Raw genomic sequence first — 26,388 nt, 5'->3', positions numbered from 1 at the left:
CTAGTTGATACCAGTCTTGAAGTTAACTGCTCCGTAAATTAAGTATGTGGGACCAATTTGAGCTAACACTTTTGGCAGGGGATAGAATATAACAAAAGACCTGTCAGACACTAGGCTTGATGCCAGTAATCCTAGCATCTGGGATGTTGATAGAAAGGTCAGGAGTTCAAGGTCATCTTCACACCTGTGAAACAGCTTCAATTCTGTAAGCACGCGGTCTCAGCAAGTCTCTATCCTGGTCCTCCCTTTGTTTCGTCTATGAAAAGAAGGCTGGCAAGTCCAGCCCTGTTTCTAAAAGGCCCTTTGAGTTAAAGACACTTGTGATCCTTCAGGTCCCAAATATTTTTAAAAATAATTATAAGATAGAAAAAAGTAGTTTGTGTGTGTGTGTGTGTGTGTGTGTGTGTGCTCGTGCACTTTGTGGAAGTGATAAGAGCCTCATGATAACTGGGTAAAATTTTAACTTGCAAGAGTATTTTAAGACTCCATCTTGATTCTGTGGCAGGAACAGCTGCCTAGTACTAGAACAACTATGAGTGGTCAACCTTAGAACAAAGTAATATGAAAAATTAAACTAAGCAAATATTCAATGAAGTCCTAAAGAATTTAAAGGGATAAATTACAGAGGTAAAAGTTTTTAAAAAGTGGCCAAGCAGTGGTGGTGCATGCCTTTAATCCCAGGGCTCAGAAGGCAGAGGCAGGCTGATCTCTGAGCTTGAGGGTAGCCTGATCTACAGAGTGAGTTCCAGGACAGCCAAGGCTATACAGAGAAACCCTGTCTCAAAAAAACCAAAAATGGTTTTTAAATGCTATGAAAGAAAGAGTAGAGAGTAGATAGATGTGCATGATGTTGAACAAAGCAATAATTGAATTAACAAAATATCAAATTAAATCACTGTAAAGTATCTGTGAGAATCAGCTAAAGTTAATTTTAAAAAAATGCCAACATTTAAAGACTGGATCATATATTGAAAAAGTATTTGAGAAAGTATGTGTAAGTTCTCAAATCAGCAGCACTGCTATAGTTCCTGTTGTTTTCAGTGCTGGGTTGAAAGGTTACAGACTGATATTTGACGAGTACTTTACATAGATTCTTCTTTAGTCCATGAATGTTATTCTTGATATTTAAAATTATAACAGAACACCAATTAATGAGGAGTAAGTTCTTACAGAGAAAACATGTCAACTCCAAAAGCTGCAAAATATTTAATGAAACACCAATAACCACTAGAAATATCTTATTTATTTGATTTTTTTGAAACAGGGTTTCTGTGTAGCCCTGCCTGGCTCCTGGAATTCACTCTGTAGACCAGGTTGACCTCAAACTCTAAGAGAGATCTGCCTGACTTTGCCTCCCAGGCACTGGGATTAAAAGTGTGTGCTACCACTGTCCTGCTAACTACGAATACTTTCATTAAAATCAGGAATATGATACTATCTTCTATGATCACTCTTAACTAATCTTTCAATAGCTTCAGACTACAATTAGATAAAAGAAGGAAATCTAGTTTCAGGACAGTCAAGGCTATACAAAGAAACCTAGTCTCAAAACAAAACAAAGGGGGAAAAAAACAACCAACCAACCAACCAACTCCCCCTACCCCCTAAGGTTATAACATCTGAGTGCACTGAATTAGAATGGCCTATTAGTCTCTCCTCACACGTCTGACAGACCAGGAAGAGCAATGGGAAACTCCTACAGAAGTTGAAGTTCCTCTACAGCGTGCACGGCAGGCATTTACGCTGCTCTTGGTTTTTAGATGAGAACACACACCAGCCTTCTCAGGAAGGCCAGGTAAATATGAAGAGAAAAAGCATCCACCTGTTTCTAGTTTCAAGAAAATTACACTTTGAATGCTCCACAACTCCAGTCTAAAGGATTGAACACTGAACACTTGCATGCCCATACTCAACCATCTTCTCAGAATGAGATTTTCAGTTTTTATTTCTTTAAAGATGGAATCTTCCTATGTTGCCCAGTCTAGCCTCGAACTCCTAATCCTTCTTCTTTAGTCTAAATCAATAGCAAGGATTACAGGCAGGAGCCACTGTACCCAGCTAGTTATTTTAAATTATGCTACTGTGCCAATGTTACTAGTCACTACTGTTAAAGTTACAATCTTCTGAAAATACTTTACACGAACACACACACACACACACAGGAACTGTTATTAATACGGTGAGAACTCATTAACTTACTCTTTTTTCCTACGCCCATGGAAAAAACTGGCCCATTCAAAGCATGTCTTTTTGCTTCCAACCCAAAAAATAGAGGGAATCCCAACTATGAGAGCCATGAGATACTTCATCAGAAAGAGAATCAGGTCTGGACGACTCATCTGAGTAACCTGCAGAGAGGTAAAGAAAATCAATCATCTTAAATATGTACATCTATTAAAGACAATTATAGAAATTATAAACACAAAAGACAACAGTGAAATTATGTTACAAACATAGTATCTTCATTTATAAAGTTCTAAAAATAATTTTTTTGGATCCTGGAAAAAACAGCAAGTACTCTTAACTGAGCCATCTCGCTAACTCTAAATCTTATATTCTTGACTAATTTTCTGTCTCTGTTTCAGTTTTTCAGAGATACACTAGACACTCACAGGTCTGTGAGCCTATCTGTTCTTATCCTGTCAACTGTCACTTTGTATTGTGCTGGTAAGGGAGGATGTGCTACCATTTGCCTTAGTTTGCTAACTCTCTTTCACCTACCATTTTGTCTAACTTTAACACTGTCCATCATTAGCTATTTTTTTTACCCACATCAACATGTTTTCAAGGATTCTCCAACCCCTCTTCATAGACTCCTGCCCCCCAAGTCCTATGTTAGGGCTAGCTGTGCTTTTTAAGTAATGTGTAGTTACATTATTAAAATGTAAAGACAGAGGTTCCCTTGACTTCCAAATGTTTTATTCCTAAGGCCTTAAGCAGCGTTCAACATGTTTGATACTCAATAAATCCTATGTATTTTTGACAGGGTTTCACTGCATATCCAGTATGTAGAACTCTATCCTTAGACCAGGTTGGCCTCAAGCCCACAGAGATCCACCTGCCTCCTGAGGGCTGGGACTAAGGGAGTAAACCACCATACCTGACTACTTATGCCTGGTTTTTTTTTTTTTTTTTTTTTTTTTTGGATTTGTTTTTTTTCCGAGACAGGGTTTCTCTGTATAGCCCTGGCTGTCTTGGAACTCACTCTGTAGACCAGGCTGGCCTCGAACTCAGAAATCCGCCTGCCTCTGCCTCCCAGAGTGCTGGGATTACAGGCGTGCACCACCACCAGCAGGCTATGCCTGTTTTATTAGGAAGAAATTAATCAAAATTATTCAGTGCCACCATTCCCTCCCTTCTGTAGCTATCTATCTTTTGCATATTTTTCAAAATATTCAGAGAATCTTTCACAAAAGTATTTTATCATCACTAACTGTGCCCAAAACTATGGATTCTTCCTTTTGGTTTCCCTTCCTTTCTGGCTGATATAATGCCCTTTGTGAATGCCTTCTTGGGTACAGTATGCCAAACTTTAGTCTAAAAGCAGCTCTTCCCTTAACCTTGAATGGACACACAGCACAGGACATTAAAATCTGTTAGCATCTTAAAGTAAAGTCCGTTGTGTGCAGTTCCCTCTACAGCAGGAGAAACCCCTCCCTCCCTCCCTCCCTCCCTCCCTCCCTCCCTCCCTCCCTCCCTCCCTCCCTCCTCCCTCTATGACTTCTGGCCTCTGGCTGTCTTTCACTTTGCCCTGGCTATTACTATGCTGTTGACTTTTACTTTTCACTGGCATTTTGATTGTAGTTTCAACCAGATTTTTTTTTTATTTGGTTTTTTCGAATCAGGGTTTTTCTGTATAGCCCTGGCTGTCCTGGAACTCACTCTGTAGACCAGACTGGCCTCCAACTCAGAAATCCGGCAGCCTCTGCCTCCCAGAGTGCTGGGATTACAGGCATGCACCACCACCACCCGGCCTCAACCAGTTTTTGTTTGTTTGTTTGTTTTTGTTTTTTTAAGAGATGCTCAGTGAAGCTCCATCTGTCCTAGAACTCTTTATAGCCCCACACTGGCCTAGAATTCAGAGATCTACCTGTTTCTGCCTCCCAAGTGCAGGGATCAAAGGTGTGCACCACCAGTCTGACTTTAACCACATCTGTAGTATATAGTTCATATCATAAAATTTTAAAGATATTAAGATACAAAAAATCAACTAGATAGAAAATAATAGTTTTGTCAATGAACCAATATCTGAAATTTACATAATGTTTTTATATATACACCAGATTTACATACATCTCCCTACATAATCTAATATTCATTCTCTGATATGGTACAGAATTTTTATTACTGAGGATCTTATTCTGGTCCAGCCTGTCCTATTTTGTAGCCCAGGCTGGCCTTTAACTTGCAGTCTTGTTAGATTAAAGGCCTGAACCATCAACCACCCATTTCTACTTGTTTATTTGTTTGGACAGTTTCTCTGTTTAGCCCTGGATGTCCCCAAACTCAGAGATCCACCCACCCCTGCTGGACTCAAGGTGCATGTCACCATGCCCAGTTTCAACATACATTCTGAAAAACATCTACGTATTTTATGTGTACGGGTACATGTGTATGCGAGCTGCATTCTTGGCTCCTATACAGGCATTAAGTATTCCGCGCCATTTCTCTAGGCTTCTGGGCTGTCTCTACAACTTCCTTTTTTTAAAGGAAGACTTTCTTAAAATATTAAGGAACAAATGTATATTTCATAAAAAGTGATATATGGTTATATCAATGCTTTATCTAATATATGTTCAAAGTTATGTTTCACAGAGCACTGCTGTTCCTATTTGAGGCTGGAGAGATGGCTCAGTATTTAAGAGCACTTGCTGGCTTTAGCTCCTTGAACCTATAATGGGGAGTCTCATAAACACCCATATCTCCAGCTCCAGAGGATCTGAAACCCTCTCCTGGTCTCCTCAAGCACCCACACATGTGGCAAATACTCACTAAGACATAAATAAAAATAGAGCTTAAGAAAGATAGTCTGTAGTGAAACAAAACCTGGATACTGCCATCACCTCCTGAACGAGTCTGCTGAGGTTTCTGAACAGTACTGGAGTAAGCAGGCTGGTTACCCTTTTTTTTTTTTTTTTTTTTTTTTTTTGAGTCAGAAGCTGGTCTTTCTCCTACAGTCTATGAGCCATCTATTCATCTCAGAAATTTTTTTATTTTTCAGTTCTGAAACAATGTAATACAGGCTGCCCTTGAATCAGCACACCTTCATTCTCCTGCACTCCAGCTCCACTGCTTGTTTTTAATACAAGGTTTCACCCTGAAGCCCGAGTTGGTCTTGAACTTGTGGCAGTCCTCTTCCCTCTCTGCTACTGGGGTGCACAGTACAGAGTGAGCTGCTAGGGTGCTTGGTCTTGAGCTATTGTTTCTCCTGCCTCAACCTCCCAAGCAGCAAGACTATAGATGTGCATCATCACACCATGTCTGGAAAAACTTTGCAGTAAAACAAGAGACTAAATTTTACATCTAATTTTGTTTTCTTCTCCATGATTTAAAAATCCATCAAGCCAATTAACGTGTGCATTAACCAGGGTTGTATGTATCAGGAGAGTTGGGAAGAGAATCCCTACAGAGCAAGATTGAAGCAGCTAAGAAATATGCTTCAAATCACATTTGCTTATATCCAATGAATGTCAAATGAGGACTAATCAGAAAAAAATATTTTAAATGTAGAGAGGCATTTAATTCTGTAATACAAAGAGGGCCTGGAGAGATGCCTCAGAAGTTAAGAGCACTAGCTGTTTATCCAAAGGGCCCGGTTTGATTCCTAGCACTGACATGGTGAATTGCAACAATCTATATATAACTCTAGTTCTTGGGGATCAGATGCCCTTTTCTGGCCTCCCTGAGTACTAGGCATACATACATACATGCAGCATACACATACATACTCATACACATAATTAATAATACAAAGAAGTAGAGGATAGATAGTAACTTTAGAAAATAGACATGGGAAAGTTGTAAACAAGAAAATACAGTGGGAGAGAGAACATCAGAAATCACACAGTTCCTAGAGTGTTGGGACTGTCAAGTATAGCCTGAGCAATGTGTCTGCAAAAAGTCACTTGAAAAGTTAAATGCCTTGAATTTACAACTATAAGGGAATAATCATCTGAAGTTGAAATAAATGCTCATGGACCTTGTGTAAGCCCTTTATTTTATAATTATGGAATCAAAGGACAGAAACACAAAATGATCCATCTTAAGGTTAAATTTATTTGCACCTTCAGTCTTTCAAATTTTGAGTGTTATTATGTCCTACAGCAGATAAGCCAGAAAGTTCTGTGTCCTTGATCAATTTCCATTCTAGGGAGAGGCAAGATAGACTGAAGCTACTACACAAGGAATGAGGAAATGTTGGGTGTTTAGGGAGCAGTAAAAATTAAAGCAGGGTCAGGGGCAAAAAGGAGAGGATCATTAGAGTGTGCAATGAGGGACAGGGATTAGACACGAGATCAGAGTGGTCAAAGTCTCTCCACAGTCACACATAAGTGCAAGTTGGGGGTATATTTTGGAGCATCAGCATTTCAAACAGAACATTGATAACAATAATCTTTTATTTATTTCTTTTTTTATTTAGTTTTCTTTCTTTCTTTTTTAAGTTTTCCTTTTTAATTTTGCATGCTGCGTGTGTGAGAGTGTGTTAGGAGCAAAAAAGGCGGCTGGAGAAACAGCCGTGGTTGCTGGGAACCGAACTCTTACATTTTATGGTTGTGAGCCTAGCCTTTAACGGCTGAGCCATCTCTCCAGCCCTGATAACAATAGTCTTAAGAAAACTTACTATTTCTGAAGAAAAACAAAGTATCTAGTGAAGCTAGAGCTGAGCATGTAAGGAGAATGGCAGGAGACATAGTTCGAGGAGGAACAGGACCCAAATGTGTCTGATCCTGCAGGCAGTGGTAATACAGACGTTATTCCAGAACGACCAGAATCCATTGAGGGGCTTTGTCCAAAAGGGCAACCACATAAGCAGGAAGATGAGTCAGGAGGCCACTGTGCAAGCAGTGAGGAAGCGGAAGCTTTACAAAGCTAATGTGGTAAATGCAAAGTATGAGAGGAGACAGGGCTCAAAGATGGCTCCAAATTAAGAGCCTAAGCAACAAGGGAATGCAAATGCCATTTAGTGAATGGGAGAATCAGGGGGTGAGATGCCGGAATCAGGTTTTAGGAGAAATATTAGGAGTTCCAAATTGAGCTCAGAAACATCATGCAAAGGGCCATTCTGGAACTTATATATAGGCTTGAAACATGGGGAGCTTAAGACTATCCAGAAAGGTGGGGAGAAACAGCACAGGAAAGAAATCCTGTTTCCAAATTCTTTCCTCTAGTGTTGTACACTGCATAGCACAGTCTCTTATGAATCAACACTGTGCACATATCATAAATGTTTGAATTAAAGGGAAGGAGTACTAAAAACAGTCAGCAATACCCAAAGCAGCCACCAGTCTCCAGCTATACAAGCAGCACAGGAGAGAGGAAGGAAAGTAGGGACGGAGCACTCTACAGTTTGTACCACAAGATTCCAGTTAAGTGCAAAAACTCCAGGGGCAACAAGTCAGCACCTGTGCATGACAAGGGTTTGAAAAGCAAGACAGTGACTCAGAAATATGTAGTAGTGTTGGAGCAGAAGTCCTAGACACAGAGGGATGGTTAAGTGATTCTGGAAAAGAAAGGAGTTTCCCGTGACTGAGAAAGAGAGCTGGAGAGTGCGTTATCTGGCTAGCCACCGTAGAGCAGTAGGTAGTATGTAAACATAATTTACATGGCAAAACCCACCAAAGAAGTGTATTTAAATAAAAGGAATATATGTTTGGTTTTATTTAAAACAACCTTATAATGAACCAAATAGTTAAAAAAAAAAAGTGAAAAATAAGTCAATCCTTATAGCAAAGGGGACAAATGAGAAGCACTTGGCTGTTTTTTTCTTTTATAAAAGTTCCTGAAAACAACAAGATCTTACTCACATTATAAAATGTCATCTGTCTTGGATGTGTTTCTGTTGGGGTGATAAAACAACCTGACAAAAAACAACTTTGGGACAGAGGGTCTATTTAGTTAACAATTCCAGGTTACAGCCTACCGCTGCAGGGCTGGTCACAAGCTCGGGACTGAGAGAGGGGGGCCACCCCACGCCCACAGGCAGGGGCAGGGCTGCATGGATACATCATCCATGCTTGCTGCTCAGCTAGTTGTGCTTTTACAGTCATGGCCCAAATCCATGGTGTACCCACAGTCGACTGAGTCTTCGAAGCCAGTCATTTCTCGTAATTAAGATAATTCCACACCAACATAGCCACAGGCTGACCGGATCTAGATCATCCCTTGTTGTCTCTTCCGGGGTGGTTTCTGAACAGACTGCATCAGGTTGACATTCAAAACAGACAATCACAGAACCCTAACAACTTAATTCATCTGATGTATTTCTTTGGTTTGTCATCGAGGAATCCCAAAGCATCTACCTTGATTACTACTTTTTTCTTTTTTGTACAGTAGTCTGGCTAGCTATAAACAAACTCTATGTATTATCTTCTAAACACTGTCTCCACAATCACTCTAATTTTAGCCAATAATGCTGCTATATGGCTTTATTTAAACATCATATGAAAAACATTCACCTATATCTTAGTTTTCCTATTTAGATTCATAACCTTACAAAGCCCTGAGGTTCAAATTCTTTTGAAGTAAATGGAAACAAAAATTACTCATATTAAGGTGGGAAAGCCTTGAATAAAAAGGAAACTGCCTAAGGTATAATCACATTACTTGGTGGCCTACACTGTTGAGGCTTTGGCTTTGAATTAGGTCTTAGCTCTTTTTCAAGAAAAATCTGTATTTTCCTAATGGAAGTACATACTGAATTGAATTAGCTTTTATTTTTAAAAATAAGTTAGTCACAAAATACTGACTTATAATAAGGCTATAATCATGTAAAGCCATACAAAAATAAACTGTTAATCAGATTTAGGCAGCCTGTCATACAAGTAACATAGGAGAGGCAGAGTTCCTTTGTCATTTTCTTGGGAGCTGAGGATAGAATCCAGGGCTTTCTATATATTCAGAAAAATGCTTTACTACAGGGCCACACCCATAGCCACCAGTTCTTGAATAGAAGCTTCTAGTTACCGCTTTTATATACTTCTTAATTACATTATGCTGCTTTATCAGCTTTTACTTTTATTACACTTTGAAAAGTCAATTACTTGCCCTATTGACATAGAAACCTATTATAATGCTATAGTAATTAAAATAATGTAGCACAGATCAGGCCACGGAGCAGAGGGGCATCAAGTTTTGCTGTGAATTCTTCATGTCTGACTAAGGAAGCAATACAGAGCAGCGGAGCAGGGATGTAGTGAGGAAATGCTAACTGCAGCCTGCAAATCAGGCATGGCTTATAAACTGTAACTTGTTCCTTTCAGGAAAGCAATGGCTTTAAATTAAAGCAGCACAAGGCCGGGCAAGTAAAGAGCTGTTAGGAGCTTACTCTTTCATAGTTTTGTTTCTCCTCATCTCTCAATCTTTATTCTCTCATCCTTGGACCATCAATTTATTTGTGCCACTGTGAAAAATGTTTAAAAAAGTAGAATTTCAATCTCCAGATTGTCCTTCAATCACTGAAATGAAGGAAATAAATATAAATTCACGTTTCAAGCATTTAATAAATAATCTTTGAATTTCTAAACAAGAGACTGCCACCTTAATATAATTACTTCATATAAAATAAGAGTAGCCAATGTGACCAATTGTAACGAAGTTCTACAACTTGGGTTCTAGTAACTTTATAATGAGTGCTGTGTAACTATTCACTCTCAACCTTTAAGTAAATAAAAAGTGAAAATTAATGATTAAAGAACAAATCTGCATCTTATTATTCAAGCCCCCAACTTCTCAAGTAAGAAGTCAGAAGGCAGAGACAAAGGAGAGCAGCACTTGCTAGCTGATTCAGAAGGAAATGCTCACCGGAGTGCACACGCTCAGACATTACCCCATGCATTCCCACCAACAGACCTATTATGAATACAGCAATATAGACTACACCTGCTATCTAGCTAACCCCAGAGAAAACTTCCAAAACACAAATTTACTTAAGAGCTCAAAATGAGAACAAAAACAATAAAGTTATCTCAATTCTATCATCCTTTGCCTTGCTGGCATTAAGAAGATGTTATATTTGACAAAGCAAAGGGCAATATCCTAAACTTTCATCCAGTTCTACATGACCAGTGTTGATCATCACTGATGCTCCTGTCTCTTACAGTGAAGAATAGCTAGGAAGTAGAAAAACAACACTGTCCACACAGATCACACAATAATAGATGTAGTGATGAGAAACAATTAAAAACTCTACAGAACTATCTCAATCTTGAGTAGAAGGATGATATCCCTCATGCATCGCATGATAATCCTCACATGGTGGAGGGTGTAATTTCTCTCTCAGATTAAGAAAAGAACTATGGTTTTCCTTCCTAAAGCAAATCACACATAAAGTAAATTATTTTGCAAGGTTTTGTCTTTTTCAAATAGAGACTAAAAAATAATCATGCCCGGGTGGTGGCGGTGGCACACACCTTTTATCCCAGCACTTGGGAGGCAGAGGAAGGCAGATGTTCTGAGTTTGAGACCAGCCTGGTCTACAGGGCTACAAAGAGAAACCCTGTCTCAAAAAAAAACAAAAAACAAAACAAAAGATAATCAGAAAGGGAGACTTAGTTTAACAGAATAAACAAAACAAGGACTCTTCCTTACCAAACACTGTCACAAATCCATAACCTCCTTGCAGCTTTGAACACAAAGGCAAGGACAAAGCAGTCTTATAACTTAGATCTTAAAACTTCCCCAAACTGTTCACAACCTCAGGACTTAAAAACAAACAAACAAACAAACAGCCCTAATTTCTGTGAGCCATATGTGGGTGCTGGAGACTTAACATGGGTCCTCTGCTGAACCATTTCTCCAGCCCCTTAAATGCTTTGTATTATTTTAAGGTAGAGTTAATAAAACACTTGTCTATAAATCTAAACTTCAGGATCTGACGTAAGGTTTTCTTATTCAGAGACATTTTAATCTAGCTATAAAGAGCTAGAAAAATAAATACAATCTTAGTACACTTAACAAACTTTGTAATTTTTGCTACAGAAACTCCAAACTTTTTTTTTTAAGTTGTTTTTACCAGGTGTTTCCTGGTCTGTTTGTTGTTATTCATATGGTTTTTATTTTATTTTATTTTGGTGCATGTTAAAAACTGTGTGTGTGTGTGTGTGTGTGTGTGTGTGTGTGTGTGTGTGTGTGTGTGTGTGAGAGAGAGAGAGAGAGAGAGAGAGAGAGAGAGAGAGAGAGAGAGAGAGAATATGTGTTTGAGACAAGGTTTCTCTATGTAGAATAGGCTGGCCTCCAACTCAGAGATCCACCTGCCTCTGCCTCCCAAGTGCTGAGATTAAAGGCCTGCATCACCACTGCCTAACCAAAGGGCTCGTTTTTCTAAGGAACTAAAGCCAGGAAGAACTCCCACATCATTCTGCTTTAGTTAGGCGTTACCTGACTCACAGTTACTTCCCTCCACTGGGCTATGAGCTCCTTAAACACAGTGGCTGTATCTTAATTACTCCTACCTTCCATAGCAACCATCAACATGCCAGAAGGGTAGAAATATAGTAATTTTGAATTAGTGAGCTTTTTAAAAGGGAAAAAATAAGTTGAAGTTTATGGTAAGGCAATTTTTAGAGTCATTTAATTTTACATGTGAGAAGAATTTTAGACATCTTGTAAGATTTCAGCACTCAGGCCGGGATGTAGCTCATTTGGCAGAGCTCTTGCCCAGCATGCAGCATCTGAGTTTGAACTCCAGAATCATGTAAACTGGATGTGATAGCATACATCTCACTATTAGCACTTGGGGGCCAAGGCAGGACGATCATACATTTAAGGTCACTCTCCACCACTCAGTATATTTGCAGCCAATTTCGGCTACATGAGATATTGTCTCAAACAAACAAACAAATTAAGAGCTAAAGAATAATAAGCAAGTGACTGACCTAAAGACACAGCTTCTGAGTGATAGTCAAAAGTAGGAAAACGCCCTCCAAATACATCAGTGTTCTTGCAAAGAAAAAGGCATAAAATATTAAGACTGCAAGCTTTGAAATTAGGCAGTTCACATCTAAATTCTGTCACTGCATGACTTTGGTTAAACTGTGTTTCATACTTAAGTTTCTTTATTTTGTAAAATTACCCTTGGGCTCCATTGTCAGCCAACACCAGAGGCTGTCCTCTGGCCTCCACATGCATGAGCACATACTGGAAAACACATAAACACCCCTCATATGTGTATGCAGGTGTACATACACACACACACACACACACACACACACCTTGGCATCTACTACAATTTTTAAACTGTATTGCTGAAATTACATTAGCATAAACTATCAAAATTTACTTCCTTTAATTGGTACAGTGAAACTTTCAAAGACTACTAGGAATAAACTTTACCGACATATCTTACAGTCATATGTTAATCAGTTTATTTATTTAGTACAGTGACATAGCAATATTAAACTATACTAAATATTTTAGTTCCTTTATGCAATAAAATGATGACCAATGTAGTAAGACTGCAAGTCTGACAGCTTACTTGATAAGTACGAGCTGCTGTGAGGAGTTCCTAACACAATACCCACGGTTTTATGGAATAATGTTTGATGTTGAATAGAGGCTGGTGAATTATAGCCTGAAGTTAAGTCACTCTTCAGCAAGTAAAACTTTTTTGTAACATTTGCCTCCTTGTTTATGACTGTACTTGCAGACACCAAGATGTAAACACTTGGCCACCAAGGCCCCCATACTTACATTTGACCCTTTATAGAAAGGCTGCATTACCATTTTGTAGATCATGAAAACTACTTTGAAAAAAAAAGTAAACTACCAAGCATGGCAACACATGCCTATAACCCAAGCACTTGGGAGACAGAGACAGAAGATCAGAAGTTCAAGGCCAGCCTTAGCTACACAGCAAGAATGAGATCTAGCCTTGCTTCCTGTCTTCATAACCCAACCAAAAAGTACAAAGTTTATACACCAGGCATATCTATCGTGCTACTTAACTGTGCTCATAGGGTAAGCTGCTTTGGGCTGCAGAGGCCATAGTAGCAGCAACTTTTATCTTCACTCTTTTCTTCTTTAACAGAAACTAAAACATTTTGAGAATAAATTTATTGAACGTGGAAGTTACAAGTAAGACAGCTTCCACTTTAAAGACTAGTAGACACCTCCATCAAAACATAAGAAGAACTATATATTTACAAGATGAATCCTTCATTGTCTTTCATGGTGTAAGAAGACTTTCCCTCACAGTCCTTTCCTAAGTATGGCTGATTCCTTTGAAGCTGTCTGGCAAAGGGAAAACTCCTAATAGAAAATGAAGCTAAAATCACAACAAATTAGATTTAATGTCATTCTATTTTTATACTTTTCTCAATCAAGAATAGATAAACAACAGATGGCTCGTCTTGTATGTCTGGAAGGGGTAAATGATGTTTGTTGTTCTATAAAAATGTATCTTTTTAGATTCTGCAAATGTTTCTTATGTAAAGCAGATAGCCTGAAGTAAGCAGCTTGTACTATGGTAACATACTTTCTATGACCGCAACAAAGGCATTGGTGTCAGATTCCTGGGGCATACAGAACTCCTTGGTCAGTGGAATCAAAGCCGTAAAAGAAATGAAAAAAAAAACATATGCTTTTGAAAATTAAAGTTTGAAAGAAAATCTGATGATTATAGGAGAGAACATAAAAAGAATGATATACTTATCCTAACAGTGAAATTATACTCTATAAAAGATACTCAGGTAAGAAATTAAAATTTATCTTGTTTACTCTTCATAGCACTTAAAAGGTAACATATTATTTCCTTATATGAATAAATGGTAAACAGTTGGTATAAATTCAATCTGTTTCATTTGTCCCAAAATCTCAAAAATCTATGTCTATTCTAGGATTGTCAATAACTTTAGAGAAATATAACTTTTATAAAATGCTTCAAATCTCTTAAGACACACTAAATAAATAAAAGGGATTATTTGAGGAGAAATCAAACAAAAAATACCTAAGTACCCAGAAAATTATCAACATGACACCTGCTCCAGAAGTAAATGTCACTGCTTTAAAAGATATTTTAAAATTATGTGCATTTCCCATAGAGGGCAGAGGAGTCAGATTTCCCTGGAGGGCAATAGTGTAGGTGCTGGAAACTGAACTAAGGTCCTCCACAAGCACAGCACACATGCTTAACCACCAAGCCATGTATGTCTCTACATACTCTTACTCCTTTTCAATTGTGAAATAAGTATTGCTGAGTAAATTTAGGTCTAAATATTCTTTTTTTTTTTTTTAATTTTTGGAGACAGTATGCTACACATCCTAGCCTAGCCTTGAACTCTCTATACAGTCAAGATTGACCTTGAATTTCTGATCCTCCTGCTTCTACTTTCAGAGTACTGGGATCACACATACAGACACCACTAAACAATGGGTTTACATGCTGTTTAGGATGAAACCTAGGGTTTTGTGCTTCCTAGACACTCTAGCTACCGAGACACATCCTTGGCCATAAATAATACTTTTTTACAGTGTGACTGAATACATTTAAAAAAAAATGAACATTCATGAAGAAAAAAACAGTTGGTACAAGTGTAGGCAGTGAAATTCCATTTTCAGAAAGAACATCCATTTCAAAGATTTTTAAACTAACTTATATTTAGCTCATTTTATTCAAATTATAAGCTTATGTATATGTGATTTGCATTAAATCCATTGGTATTTTAAACAATGTGATAAATTACCTCACAAACTGATTTTTTAGACATCAGAGGCCAACTTTACTATTAGAAGCCAGACATCCTTTTCTTACTTGCTGTGCACTTTTGTTACTTACGGTCTCACTATGCTGACCAGGCTGTCCATAAATGCTAGTGCTTGGCTTATAGGTGTGAGCTGTCCCACCTGGCTTGCAATGTCAGTACTTTTAATCAAACACATTAAAATGTCATTATTCTTCCAAGGTTACCTGAGGCAGCAACACCATTACTGCTTAAAACACTTTAAAACCTCTCATTAGAAATTATCATCAGAGCTTCCTGCACGTTCCTTTAGAAACATATTTAGAAATGCTCAATATTACTTCGAAATGAGAATACAGTATCACTGGTGCTCAAGATGCCTCTACAATAAAATTCTGAATGAACACTAATATCCTAATATTTGGTTGTTTAAAGCCATAAAGTACAACAAATATTCTATGACCCCACTTATATCAGGTACTAGAGTAGTCACACAAAGGAAGAATTGTGAGTACCAGAGATGGTGGGGAGTAAGAGTGAGGTCACTATCAAAATGTGCCTTAGATAAATGTCTTAGATTGAGAAAATGAAAACATTTCTTTAAAAAAAAAATGCTATGCCAATTGTGAATGTACTTGGAATGGCACACTTCAAGATGCTTAAATGGGACTCGAGTATAGCTCAATTGGTAGAGCATCTTTTGTCTCTTCGCTGCTCTAGCAAGCACAAAGCCCTGAGTTCATCCCTAACACTTTATAAACTTGGTCCTTTTTGGCTACATAGTGAGTTTAAGGCAAATTTGGCCCACATAAAATACTGTCTTAAGACAAAGAGAAAAAGAAAGTAAAAGGGTGAGGATCGTAGTATGCATTTTTACACTCACATGTGGCCAGCCTATAGTCACTGAAACGTAGTTTGAATAGGTCACTTTTGCTGGTCTTATATAATGTGACTGTGTAAGCTACATAACTTCAAGTGCTTCAGAAGCCATATTACACACTCTATGAGGTAACTGTGCATACCAGTGTCATCACTGGCTTTTACTCACCATCCAGTCAACATAGCTTGTGGATTCTTTGCAGTATTTCATCCTTTTAAATATATCAAGTCATTTCAATCAAACACCCATTTACTCAAATGAGATTAAAAACTATGAAATCACAAAGAAATTCATTAGACTGCACTATTATTTGAAGAGAAAAATTAAATAACTGAGAAAACTTTAAATGTATTGGTTTACCATATGAGTGTTTGTAACCATGAACGTGCACAATGTCCCCATGGAGTTTTAGAAAACATGAAGTGGTCTCTGTTGATGAGGATAATGGAGAATCTGGAAACATTTGGCTAAGAATAGGTTGAGGCTAGAGTCTGGTATCAAAATCTCAGATGGGAAATAGCAGGTTTTAAAACCACAAGTTGGCAAAGTGTTCAGTGGTCAGTCTACCAGCCTTACCTGACATTGGCAGAAAGGCTGGAAAGAGCTACAGCAAAGTCAGTGAAGACTATTAGACTCCCTCAAACAAAACCAACCAACTTTCACTGTGAAGATCACTGAGAAAACTGTTAAAAGCACAAAGTTCTGTTCCTGCTTCTGATGATACCTACCCAGAAACAGAAAAAGTCTTCCCTCGCAATTCTCTTAACCTGTGGGTCACAAACCCTTTGGGGTCAAACAACCCTTTCACAGGGGTCACAAATTAGATATCCTGCTTATCAGATATTACATTATGACTTGTAACTGTAGCAAAATTTCAGTTATAAAGTAGCAACTAAAATAATTTTATGGTTGGAGGTCACCAGAACATGAGGAACTGCATTAAATGGTTGCAGTATTAGGAAGGTTGAGGACGAGTACTCTAGACTTTTGAGTTTGACCTGCCTGAGGAACACCAAATTGCACCCCTGCCCTGGAACTGTGTACCTCTCATGATAGTAAACAAGAGAGGGAGCCTGAGAAGCTGAGAGCCTGGCCCCTGTGCCCCCTCCTGTGCCTAGGAAGATGCCCTCTCCCCATGGGAATCGATCTGCTGCAGCCTCCTTCCAGCATTCTCTCCACACTGAGCACACTGGACCTGTTTGCTATGATGCAGGTATTTAAGCTTCTTACTCCTTTATAGCACATGCTATATTAATAAAACAATTATTAGCCAGGCAGTGGTGGCACATGCCTTTAATACTAGCACTCAGGAGGCAAAGGCAGAGGCAGGCAGATTTCTCTGAGTTTGAGGTCAGCCTGGTCTACAGAATCAATTTCAGGACAGCCAGGGCTACACAGGGAAACCCTGTCTTGAAAAACACAAAAACGAACAAACAAAACAAAAAACCCAAGACTCCCCCCCAAAAATCCCCAAAACAAAAATAAACAACAACAAAAAACAAACAGAAAGAGCAAAACAACAAAATTGTGTGTATAGAAAAAAAGTTTTAGAAAAATCTATGAAAAAAAAGATCAGATTCAAGTTGCATTAAAGCGTCTTAAAAACAAAAAACAAACAAAAAAAACCCTAAACAAACAAAAATTCCAAATCACAAAAGCTGGAAGATGCTTGTGATGCAAATAAGAACCTGGGAAAATGGCAACCCATGAGAGCAGTGAACAGGCAAATCACAGGGGAGAAGCACAAGCCCAATAGGCACATAGGAATCTCATCTCATCTTATACAGGGATGTAAACATTACAGCACTGGGGTAGTACTTCAAAGACTGGCAAAAACTTTCATGCCTGATACCTATAAAAGGGAAACATATGTCTGAATATAAATTAAAATAGCCACTTGAGTTGAAGATTCCAAAGTATCCTACATTCGGGGAAACCGGGAAGGGCTATAACATTTGAAATGTAAATGAAAAATATGTTCAATTAAAAAAAAAAGATCCTACAATGTAACAATTGCAGATATTGGTAAAAAACCTGTAGAGACCAGGACAGGTTATTACAAAGGATGTGGGTTATGGATGAAGAAGAAATGTCATTTTAACAAAATGGTAACAGCAGTGCTGGGGACACAGCTGTGATGTTACCATAGTCAGTGCTCAGAGATAATGAGTGACAGTTTCTCGTTTGCTTTGTGGTATAGTCTGTACAAACAATCCTTTTATCTTTGTAAGAAATATTAGCTACTATTTTTAAAACTAATGATTTATAGGCTGGAGGAAAATAATAATTGAACTTATATTGATTTTCCTACCAGACTTGCTTACTCAAATGTCTTAATACAATCTTCAGACCTGAAAGTAAAAGAAAGAGCTGAATCACATTACCTTCTTCCTATATGTATTACCTAGGGCTAGTAAAGAAATTCTGTTTGGCTGTAAGGCAGTCTTTTACTGCATCAGAGCAGGGAAGCTGTCATTCTCAGCATATGCTGTCAGCAATGACTGACCCACACTCCAGCACTGTTGACATTTCTCTAAGATGGCCTTTCTTCTCCATCTCTGCATCCACATCCTTACTGCTATCATGCACTAATTTACAGAATATGCTCTCAAAGAGTTCACAAATAGGAAGAAAAGATATACAAACACAAGCTCTTTAGTATGAGATGTAAATGTTTTAATAGAATTTAGAGGCCTGACAGATCTCATTAGATACAGAAAAGGTCCTTGACAAAATCCGACACCTCTTAATTACAAAAGTCCTGGAAAAATTAGAGATACATGGACATAAACAACATAGTAAGGGCAGTTTACAGAAAGCCCAAAGGAAACATCAACCTAAATGGAGAGAAATTCCAAAGCAATTCTACTAAAATCAGAAACAAGATAAGGGTGTCCATTTTCCTCCATATTTATTCAACAAAGTACTTAAATTTTTAGGTAAAGCAATAAGATAACTGAAGGAGATCAAGGGGACAGAAATTAAGAAGAAGAAGCCAAGGTGCTGTCATTTGCAGGTAATATTATAGTATACATAACTAAACCTAAAAATTCTACCAGGGAACTTGTTTAGCTGATGAACATTTTCAGCAGCAAGATGGCTAGATACAAGATTAACTTAAATAAATAAATACGTAAATACATAAATAAATAACCTCTTTATATACAAATGACAAATGGACTGAGAAATCAGAGAAATAGCACCCTTCACTATAGCCACAAATTATATATCTTGGAGTAACTCTAAACAAATTAAGTGCAAGACTTATATTAGAAATTTCAAGTTGTTGAAGAAAGAATTTGAAGAAGGTATCAGAAGATGAAAAGATCTCCCATGCTCATGGCTGAGTAACATTAATATAGTAAAAATGGCTATCCTACCAAAAGCAATCTACAGAGTCAATGCAATAATACCCATCAAAATTCCAATACAATTCTTTACAGATCTTGAAAAGACAAGTCTCAACTCTATATGAATAAACAAAAAACCTAGGATAGCTAAACAATAAAAGAATCGTAAAAATAAGAACAATCAAAGAACTTGAAACAACCCAGACATCCCACGACAAAAGAATAGATAATGAAAATGTGGTTCATTTACACAATGAACTACTACTCAGCTATTAGGAATGAGGACATCCTGAGTTTTGCAGGCAAATGGATGAAACTAGAAAATATCCTGAGTGAGGTAAGTCAGACCCAAAAAGACATGCATGGTATGTACTCACTAATAAGTGGGTATTAGCCAAAAAAAAGTACAGACTATCCAGGATACAATCCACAGAACTCAAGGTTAACAAGCCGAAGGGCCCAAGTGAAGATGCTTCAATCCCTCTTGGGTGGGAGAAGAAAGCAATCATGGGAGGCAGAGAGAGGGAGGGACCTGGGTGGGAGAAGGGAGTGGGAGAGGAAAGGGGGAACATAATCAGGTATTGGGGGGGGTGGGAACAGGAAAGAAGTCCTAGAGCCAGCAGAATGAATAGAAATATGCAACCTTGGGGGGCATGGGGTGATCCTCTAGAATGTACCAGAGACCTGGGAGGTGAGAGACTCTCAGGACTCAAAAGGGACCTTAGATGAAATGCCCAACAGTGGGGAGAGGGAACTGTAGAGGCCACCTCCAGTAGAAAGACAGGGCATGGGCTGGAGAGATGGCTCAGCAGTTAAGAGCACTGACTGCTCTTCCAGAGATCATGTGTTCAAATCCTAGCAACCACATGGTGGCTCACAACCATCTGTAATGAGATCTGATGCTCTCTTCTGGTATGTCTGAAGACAGCTACAGTACACTTATATATAATAAATATATTAATCTTAATAAAAAGTAAAAGAAAAGAAAGACAGGGCAGGGCATTAACTGGAGGGATGGGATTCATCCCACAGTCAAAAACTGACCCAGAATTGTTCCTATCTAGAAGAACTACAAGGACAAAAACGGAGAGAGACTGAGGGAAAGGAGGTCCAGTGACCAGCCCAATTTGGGATCCATCCAAGTTTACAGGACAAGATTACACTCCCAGCAGCAGTGAGGAGTGCATCCCTTGTTTCTCATCCTCAGCAGAGGCTGTCACTTGAGTTTTTGATTTTAGCCATAGGTATAAGATGGAATCTCAGAATCAATTTGTATTTTCCTGATGGCTAAGGATGTTGAGTATTTCTTTAAGTGTTTCTCGCCCATTTGAGATTTCTCTATTGAGAATTCTGTTTAGATTTTTTAAAAAATATTATTTTATGTATAGGTGTACACTGTAGCTGTCTTTAAGACACACCAGAAGAGGGCACTGGATCCTATTACAGGTGGTAGTGAGCCACCATGTGGTTGCTGGGAACTGAACTCAGGACCTCTGGGAAAGCAATCCGTGCTCTTAACCACTGAGCCATCTCTCCAGCACTGTACCTCATTTTTGATTGTTAGGTTGATTTGGTTTTTCTCTTCTCTTTTTAATTATCTTTAATCATTTTTTTTACAGTCCAGTCGTTATCCCCCTCCTGGTATACTCTCCCCACAGTTTTTCATCCCATTCCATCTCCCCTGAGGATGTCCCTACCCTACCCTACCCTACCCCGACAGGCCTCCCCACTCCCTGGGGCCTCTCACTGAGGCCAGACTAATCAGTCCTCTGCTGTATGTGTGCCACAGGGGTTCCCATCTTACACCTATGGCTAAAATCAAAAACTCAAGTGACAGCTTCTGCTGAGGAACAAGGGAAGCACTCTTCCACTGCTGGTGGGAGTGTAAACTTGTCCAGCTACTATGGAAACCAGTTAATTCCTCAGAATCAATTTACCTCAAGATCCAGCTTTACCATACCACTCTTGGACAAACATCCAAAGGACACTCCATTCTATCACAGGAAACTTGTTCAACTATGTTCATAGCAGCTTTATTCTTAATAGTCAGAAACTAGAAATAATCTAGATGTCCCTAAACAGATAAATGGATAAAGAAAATATGGTGCATTTACACAATATATAACTCGACTATTTAAAAAAAATGAATGGAACTAGAAAAATATCACTCTGAATGAAGTTAACTCTGACTCTTCTTATAAGTACTCACTTATAAGTAGATATTGGCCATTAAGTAAATGACAACTAAGCTATAAATAATCCAAAGACCAGAGAGGTTGGATAATGAGGAAAGGTCTAGAGGGGATGCATGAATCTCCCTCAAGGGGGAAATAGATTTTACAAGTGGACTTGGGGGTTAGGAGGATGAGATTGTTGGGGTGAAAGTGGTGAGTGTGTGGTGAGAGATGAAGTGGAGGTGTAATACAGGAAGCTAGGAGAGACAGCTGGAATTAGGAAGCATTTGTGGGATGGTGTGGAAACCTAGTTCAGGGAAAACTTCCTGGAATCTATGAAGGCGATCCTAATGAGGACTCCTAGTAATGAGAGATATAGGGTCTCTACTGGCCATCTCTTGTTGCCAGGCAAAGCTTCCAGTAGTGGGACAGGGTTGCATTCAATTGAGTTGGCCAAAGGAGTCCCTGAAAACCCCAAATAACCCAGGTTGCTGTTGAGACAAAGGATGACTCTCTACAAACTGATAGCAGGGCTCTACTTTCTGAGACAGCATGTACACAATTCACTTAACATGGATAAGCTGAGCTGGTGCCTATACAGAACTTTTACCCCAATGCTCTAGTCTCTGATGCAGGAAGGTACTTTGCAGTATTGAAAGAGAAACATGGACACTAATCCAGCCACAAAACTTGTGGGAGTAGCCAATCAATATCTGATTTGACTTAAAGCCCACTCCATGAGAAAGAACCCATACCCAAACACTGCTTGGATAACCAAGAACCAAAGACTAGATAGCTCAGAGACTGAGGGTAACACTAAACACTACTGGTCTTAATACAAACAAACAAACAAACAAAAAACAGTTAAGATGATTTTTTGTTTGTTTGTTTTTTGTTTTTCCAGACAGGGTTTCTCTGTGTAGCCCTGGCTGTCCTGGAGCTCACTCTGTAGACCAGGCTGGCCTCAAACTCAGAAATCCGCCTTCCTCTGCCTCCCAAGTGCTGGGATTAATGGTGTGCACCACCACTGCCTGGCAGTAAGATGATTTCTAATGATATTCAGCTATACTCATAGATCAGTGCCTTATCTAGTCATCATCAGAGAGGCTTCCACTGGTGGTAGATAAGAACAGATACCGAGACCCACAGCCAGACATCATGAAGAGAGAAAGTCTAAACTGGAGGTCTCCATCTCCATTCCCACAAGCCCAGGGTCTCCCATGAAAATGGTGGAAAGATTGCAAGAACCAGAGGTGATGGAGGAAACCAGAAGGCCCTCTGAATCAATAAGCAAGGTGCATATGAGCACACAGACTGAAGCAGCAGGCACAGGGCCTGCACTAGTCTATCAGGCCCTCTGCAAGAACATTAGAGCTATTAGCCTGGTATCTGCATGGGATTCCTTAGTGTGAGAAAGAAGGAGTCTTTGACTCTTGTGCCCACTCTTGGGACGCTTCCTCGTCTTGGACTGTCGTGTTCAACTTCAATTTGATAGGTTTTACTTCATTTTATAATTTATTTTGTCATGTTTGATTGTATGAAGAGAAAACTATAATCAGGGTATATTATATGAGAATAGATTCTAGTTTCAATAAAAGAAAAAATGCTCTTGCTCTCAAAGAGTTCGCTGTCTAGTAAGAAGATACCTGAACACAGCCTTTTAGTCTAAGATGTAAGTACCTTTAATAGAATTCAGAGGTCTGGGAAACACCAGGAGCTATAAATGACTGGTGTATTTAAGACAGGGAATAGATGCAGTGTCAGAACACTCTCATAAGAAAACTGCTTGTGAGGGGCTGAGAGACTACTCAGCAATTAAAGCACTTAATGCTCTTGGAGAGGATCCAGATTTGGTTTCTAGCACCTACACGATGGCTCACGACCACTTATAACCCCAGTTCCAGGGGGATCTAAAGCTCTTTTCTGAACTCCACTGGCACTAGGCACACATATGGTGCATATATGTATATACTGGCAAAACATTCATACACATAATATTAAATAAACAAAACTTTAAAAATTAAGGAAAAAAACTCCTTTTAAAAAGAAGAAGATCAGGTACCATTTAGAGGATAGGATCCTCTGAGCTGTTCTCTTAGGACTAACTACCAGCTGGTCACACACTAAGCAGGGCAAGTCACTCAGTATTTCAAATATTCAAACAAAATTGACATGTATAAACATTTAAATTGTATACAGAATCCAAATAAATTATCTTTAAATCTTTCTAGACCAAAAATTCTAATTCTCTGACTCTTTAAACTAAAATGTACATCACAAAATATTCAGTATGCACACAAGAAAAATAATGCCAAGAGAGTTTACGTAACTGAATTGTTATTTCTGTAAAACTGTTCAAACAATTACTAATCTGACCACCAGTGCCCCAGAGTTGAAAACGTTTTCTCCCCTATAAAGCTTGACTTTCACAGACTCAATAAAGTTTTGTGGTAATGGAAATAAGTTGCTTTAAGCTCCTAGTATGGAAACGTAAATCATGAATAAATGAATGTCTATACAAATATGTGTATTATATACATACTATGATATACTTATCAATTACTTCACTTTAAAATTTCAATGTGCATGCTTAATGTTCATGAAGAATTAGAAAACAATAGATAAGATCCGCTCTTTACAGTAACCCTCTTTTCATTCCCACACGTTCTGAGAATTGTAACAAGGGTTCCCTTACCTGGTACGGACATGGAATGTGATATTCTCGGCAGCGTTCCTGTATCCATGTTGTTTCCCAGATGCCGCGGTAAGCTTGCTCATAAAAGTAACATCCAATTACAACCAAGAGTGGTACAAGGTAGAGGATGCTGAAAACACCGATCCGGATCATGAACTTCACTAACTTATCTTGGTTTTCCTTTTCTAATGGGATTTCAATCCGAACTCTGTTTAGGGATATAATGCCAGCTAAAAGAAGAGAAACCCCAACTACCACATACAGGCAGAGGGGAGCAAGAACAAAATATCTTAACGCATCAACGTCGTAGAGGCCGACAAAACACACGCCACTAATATTGTCACCTTCAATTTTATTCATCGCTAAAAGGATGATAGTTAGAGTTCCAGGGATGCCCCAGGCACTGGCATGAAATAGCAATGCTTTCTTCTCAATAGCTTCACTGCCCCACTTTGGCACAGCTGCTAAAAACCAGGTGATGGTAAGAATTACCCACCATACACTGCCAGCCATAGTGAAAAAATAGAGTACCATAAAGAGCATGGTACAGGCCTTATTGTGAGATCCTTGTGTCACTGTAGAAGCCTTATACTGTGCAGGGCTAGATGCATTGCAGGCTACTCGGTCCTCGAGCAAAAACCCAATGAAGAAAATTAATGACACCATCATGTAGCAGACTGCATAAAATATGATAGGTCTTTCAGGGTAACGGAATCTTGTAACGTCAATTAGAAAGGTTAAAAAAGTAAACAATGTGGCAGAGAGGCAAATGATTGAAATCAGGCCTATGAAATAGCGAGCAAATGACAGTTCTTCTCTCCTGAAGTACATATTGGGACATGGTGGTGAACAATCTCGCACGTGCAAAAAGGAATAGCCAAGATCAGGATCAATTTTCAACTCTCGGGGACACCAAAAACCATAATCCCTCTGCACTGCCACTGGGGCTCCTTCAGTTGGATCTCCAACTAAATTCAAATCCACGAGTCGGGGATATGGCTCATCACAATCTGGAAACCTAAAAACCAAAAGATGAGAACCATACTTACTTCCAGGGAAATCTGCTGCCACTGAACAATTCCAATTTCTAAATTTAGCACCTATGACATCATCTATTCCTATCACTTAGAATAAACAGAAATAAAGAAATGGCATATTCCAGGGGAGCTTCAAACATTTTAAATTGTCTGTACTGGCTAATTTTGTGTGTCAACTTGACACAGGCTGGAGTTATCACAGAGAAAGGAGCTTTAGTTGGGGAAGTGCCTCCATGAGATCCAGCTGTGGGGCATTTTCTCAATTAGTGATCAAGTGGGGAGGCCCCATGTGGGTGGTACCACCTTTGGGCTGGTGCTCTTGGGTTCTATAAGAGAGCAGGCTGAGCAAGCCAGGGGAAGCAAGCCAGTAAGAAACATCCCTCCATGGCCTCTGCATCAGCTCCTGCTTCCAGACCTGCTTGAGTTCCAGTCCTGACTTCCTTTAGTGGTGAACAGCAAGGTGGAAGTGTAAGCTCAATAAACCCTTTCCTCCCCAACTTGCTTCTTGGTCATGATGTTTGTGCAGGAATAGAAACCCTGACTAAGACATTGTCTTAAAATTAAATTTGTTTTACCTTCAAAATCAGCACTCCATTAAAACAGTCAATCCAGTCATTAATAATAAACAACATATACACGGAATGTGTATTTAGTACAATCTTTATAGTTTCCAAATGTGAAATATGTGTGCATGTGTATGTACAATTATATTATACCAAAAGAATAGTAACTAAAAGTTCAAACCTAAAATTTAAAAATCTTCCTTTAATGCTTCCTTAAATGTCCACAGTACTGTGACCTAGATCAGTAATAAACAACTTCATAGATGACTTTAAATTTCTTTCTCTCTCTCTCTCTCTCTTTTTTTTTTTTTTTTTTTTTTTTTTTTTGATTTTTTGAGACAGGGTTTCTCTGTGCAGCCCTGGCTGTCCTAGAACTCACTCTGTAGACCAGGCTGGCCTCAAACTCAGAAATCTGCCTGCCTCTGCCTCCCAAGTGCTGGGACCAAACGCACCACTGCCTGGCATGACTTTAAATTTCATTCATTTCTCTCTATTATCTATGAGGAGGCAATGCTGGGTTTAGAATCTAGAGCTTTTATGAATGCTGAATAAGCACTCACCACTAAGTGACAGCCCCAGTTCAGTCTCAGTTTATTTTCCTGGGTAACCAACCAAAGGGTATTTAAGGCCTTTAATGTCACCTCACTTTTTCCTACCATACTAATAACAACTTCTCATCAACACTGTACCCTTAAGTTCATTTATTGCCAAATATGGCTATGCATAAAATTAAGGATTTTTTTAAAAAGAACACTCTGTGTACCTATCACCACAACTCTTATTTCAGAAAGCTAT

The 26,388-nt window shown here is 38.8% G+C and overlaps 1 protein-coding gene across 1 annotated transcript in view; it reads right to left on the bottom strand.

Moving 5' to 3' along the window:
* Fzd3 (frizzled class receptor 3) overlaps positions 1-26,388 on the bottom strand; it is a 64,960-nt gene that overhangs the window by 10,590 nt on the left and 27,982 nt on the right. The window contains exons 4-5 of the mRNA XM_052191174.1: positions 23,994-25,011; positions 2,200-2,348 (exon numbers count right to left, since the gene is read on the bottom strand). Coding sequence (XP_052047134.1) covers positions 2,200-2,348; positions 23,994-25,011 — 1,167 coding nt within the window. The remainder of the gene's footprint in view (positions 1-2,199; positions 2,349-23,993; positions 25,012-26,388) is intronic.

This window comes from Apodemus sylvaticus, chromosome 8, assembly GCF_947179515.1.
Source record: "Apodemus sylvaticus chromosome 8, mApoSyl1.1, whole genome shotgun sequence".
NCBI classification, from domain to species: Eukaryota; Metazoa; Chordata; class Mammalia; order Rodentia; family Muridae; genus Apodemus; species Apodemus sylvaticus.
The sequence above is the reverse complement of the archived record's forward strand: the minus strand, read 5'-3'. Positions and strand labels throughout refer to the sequence as shown.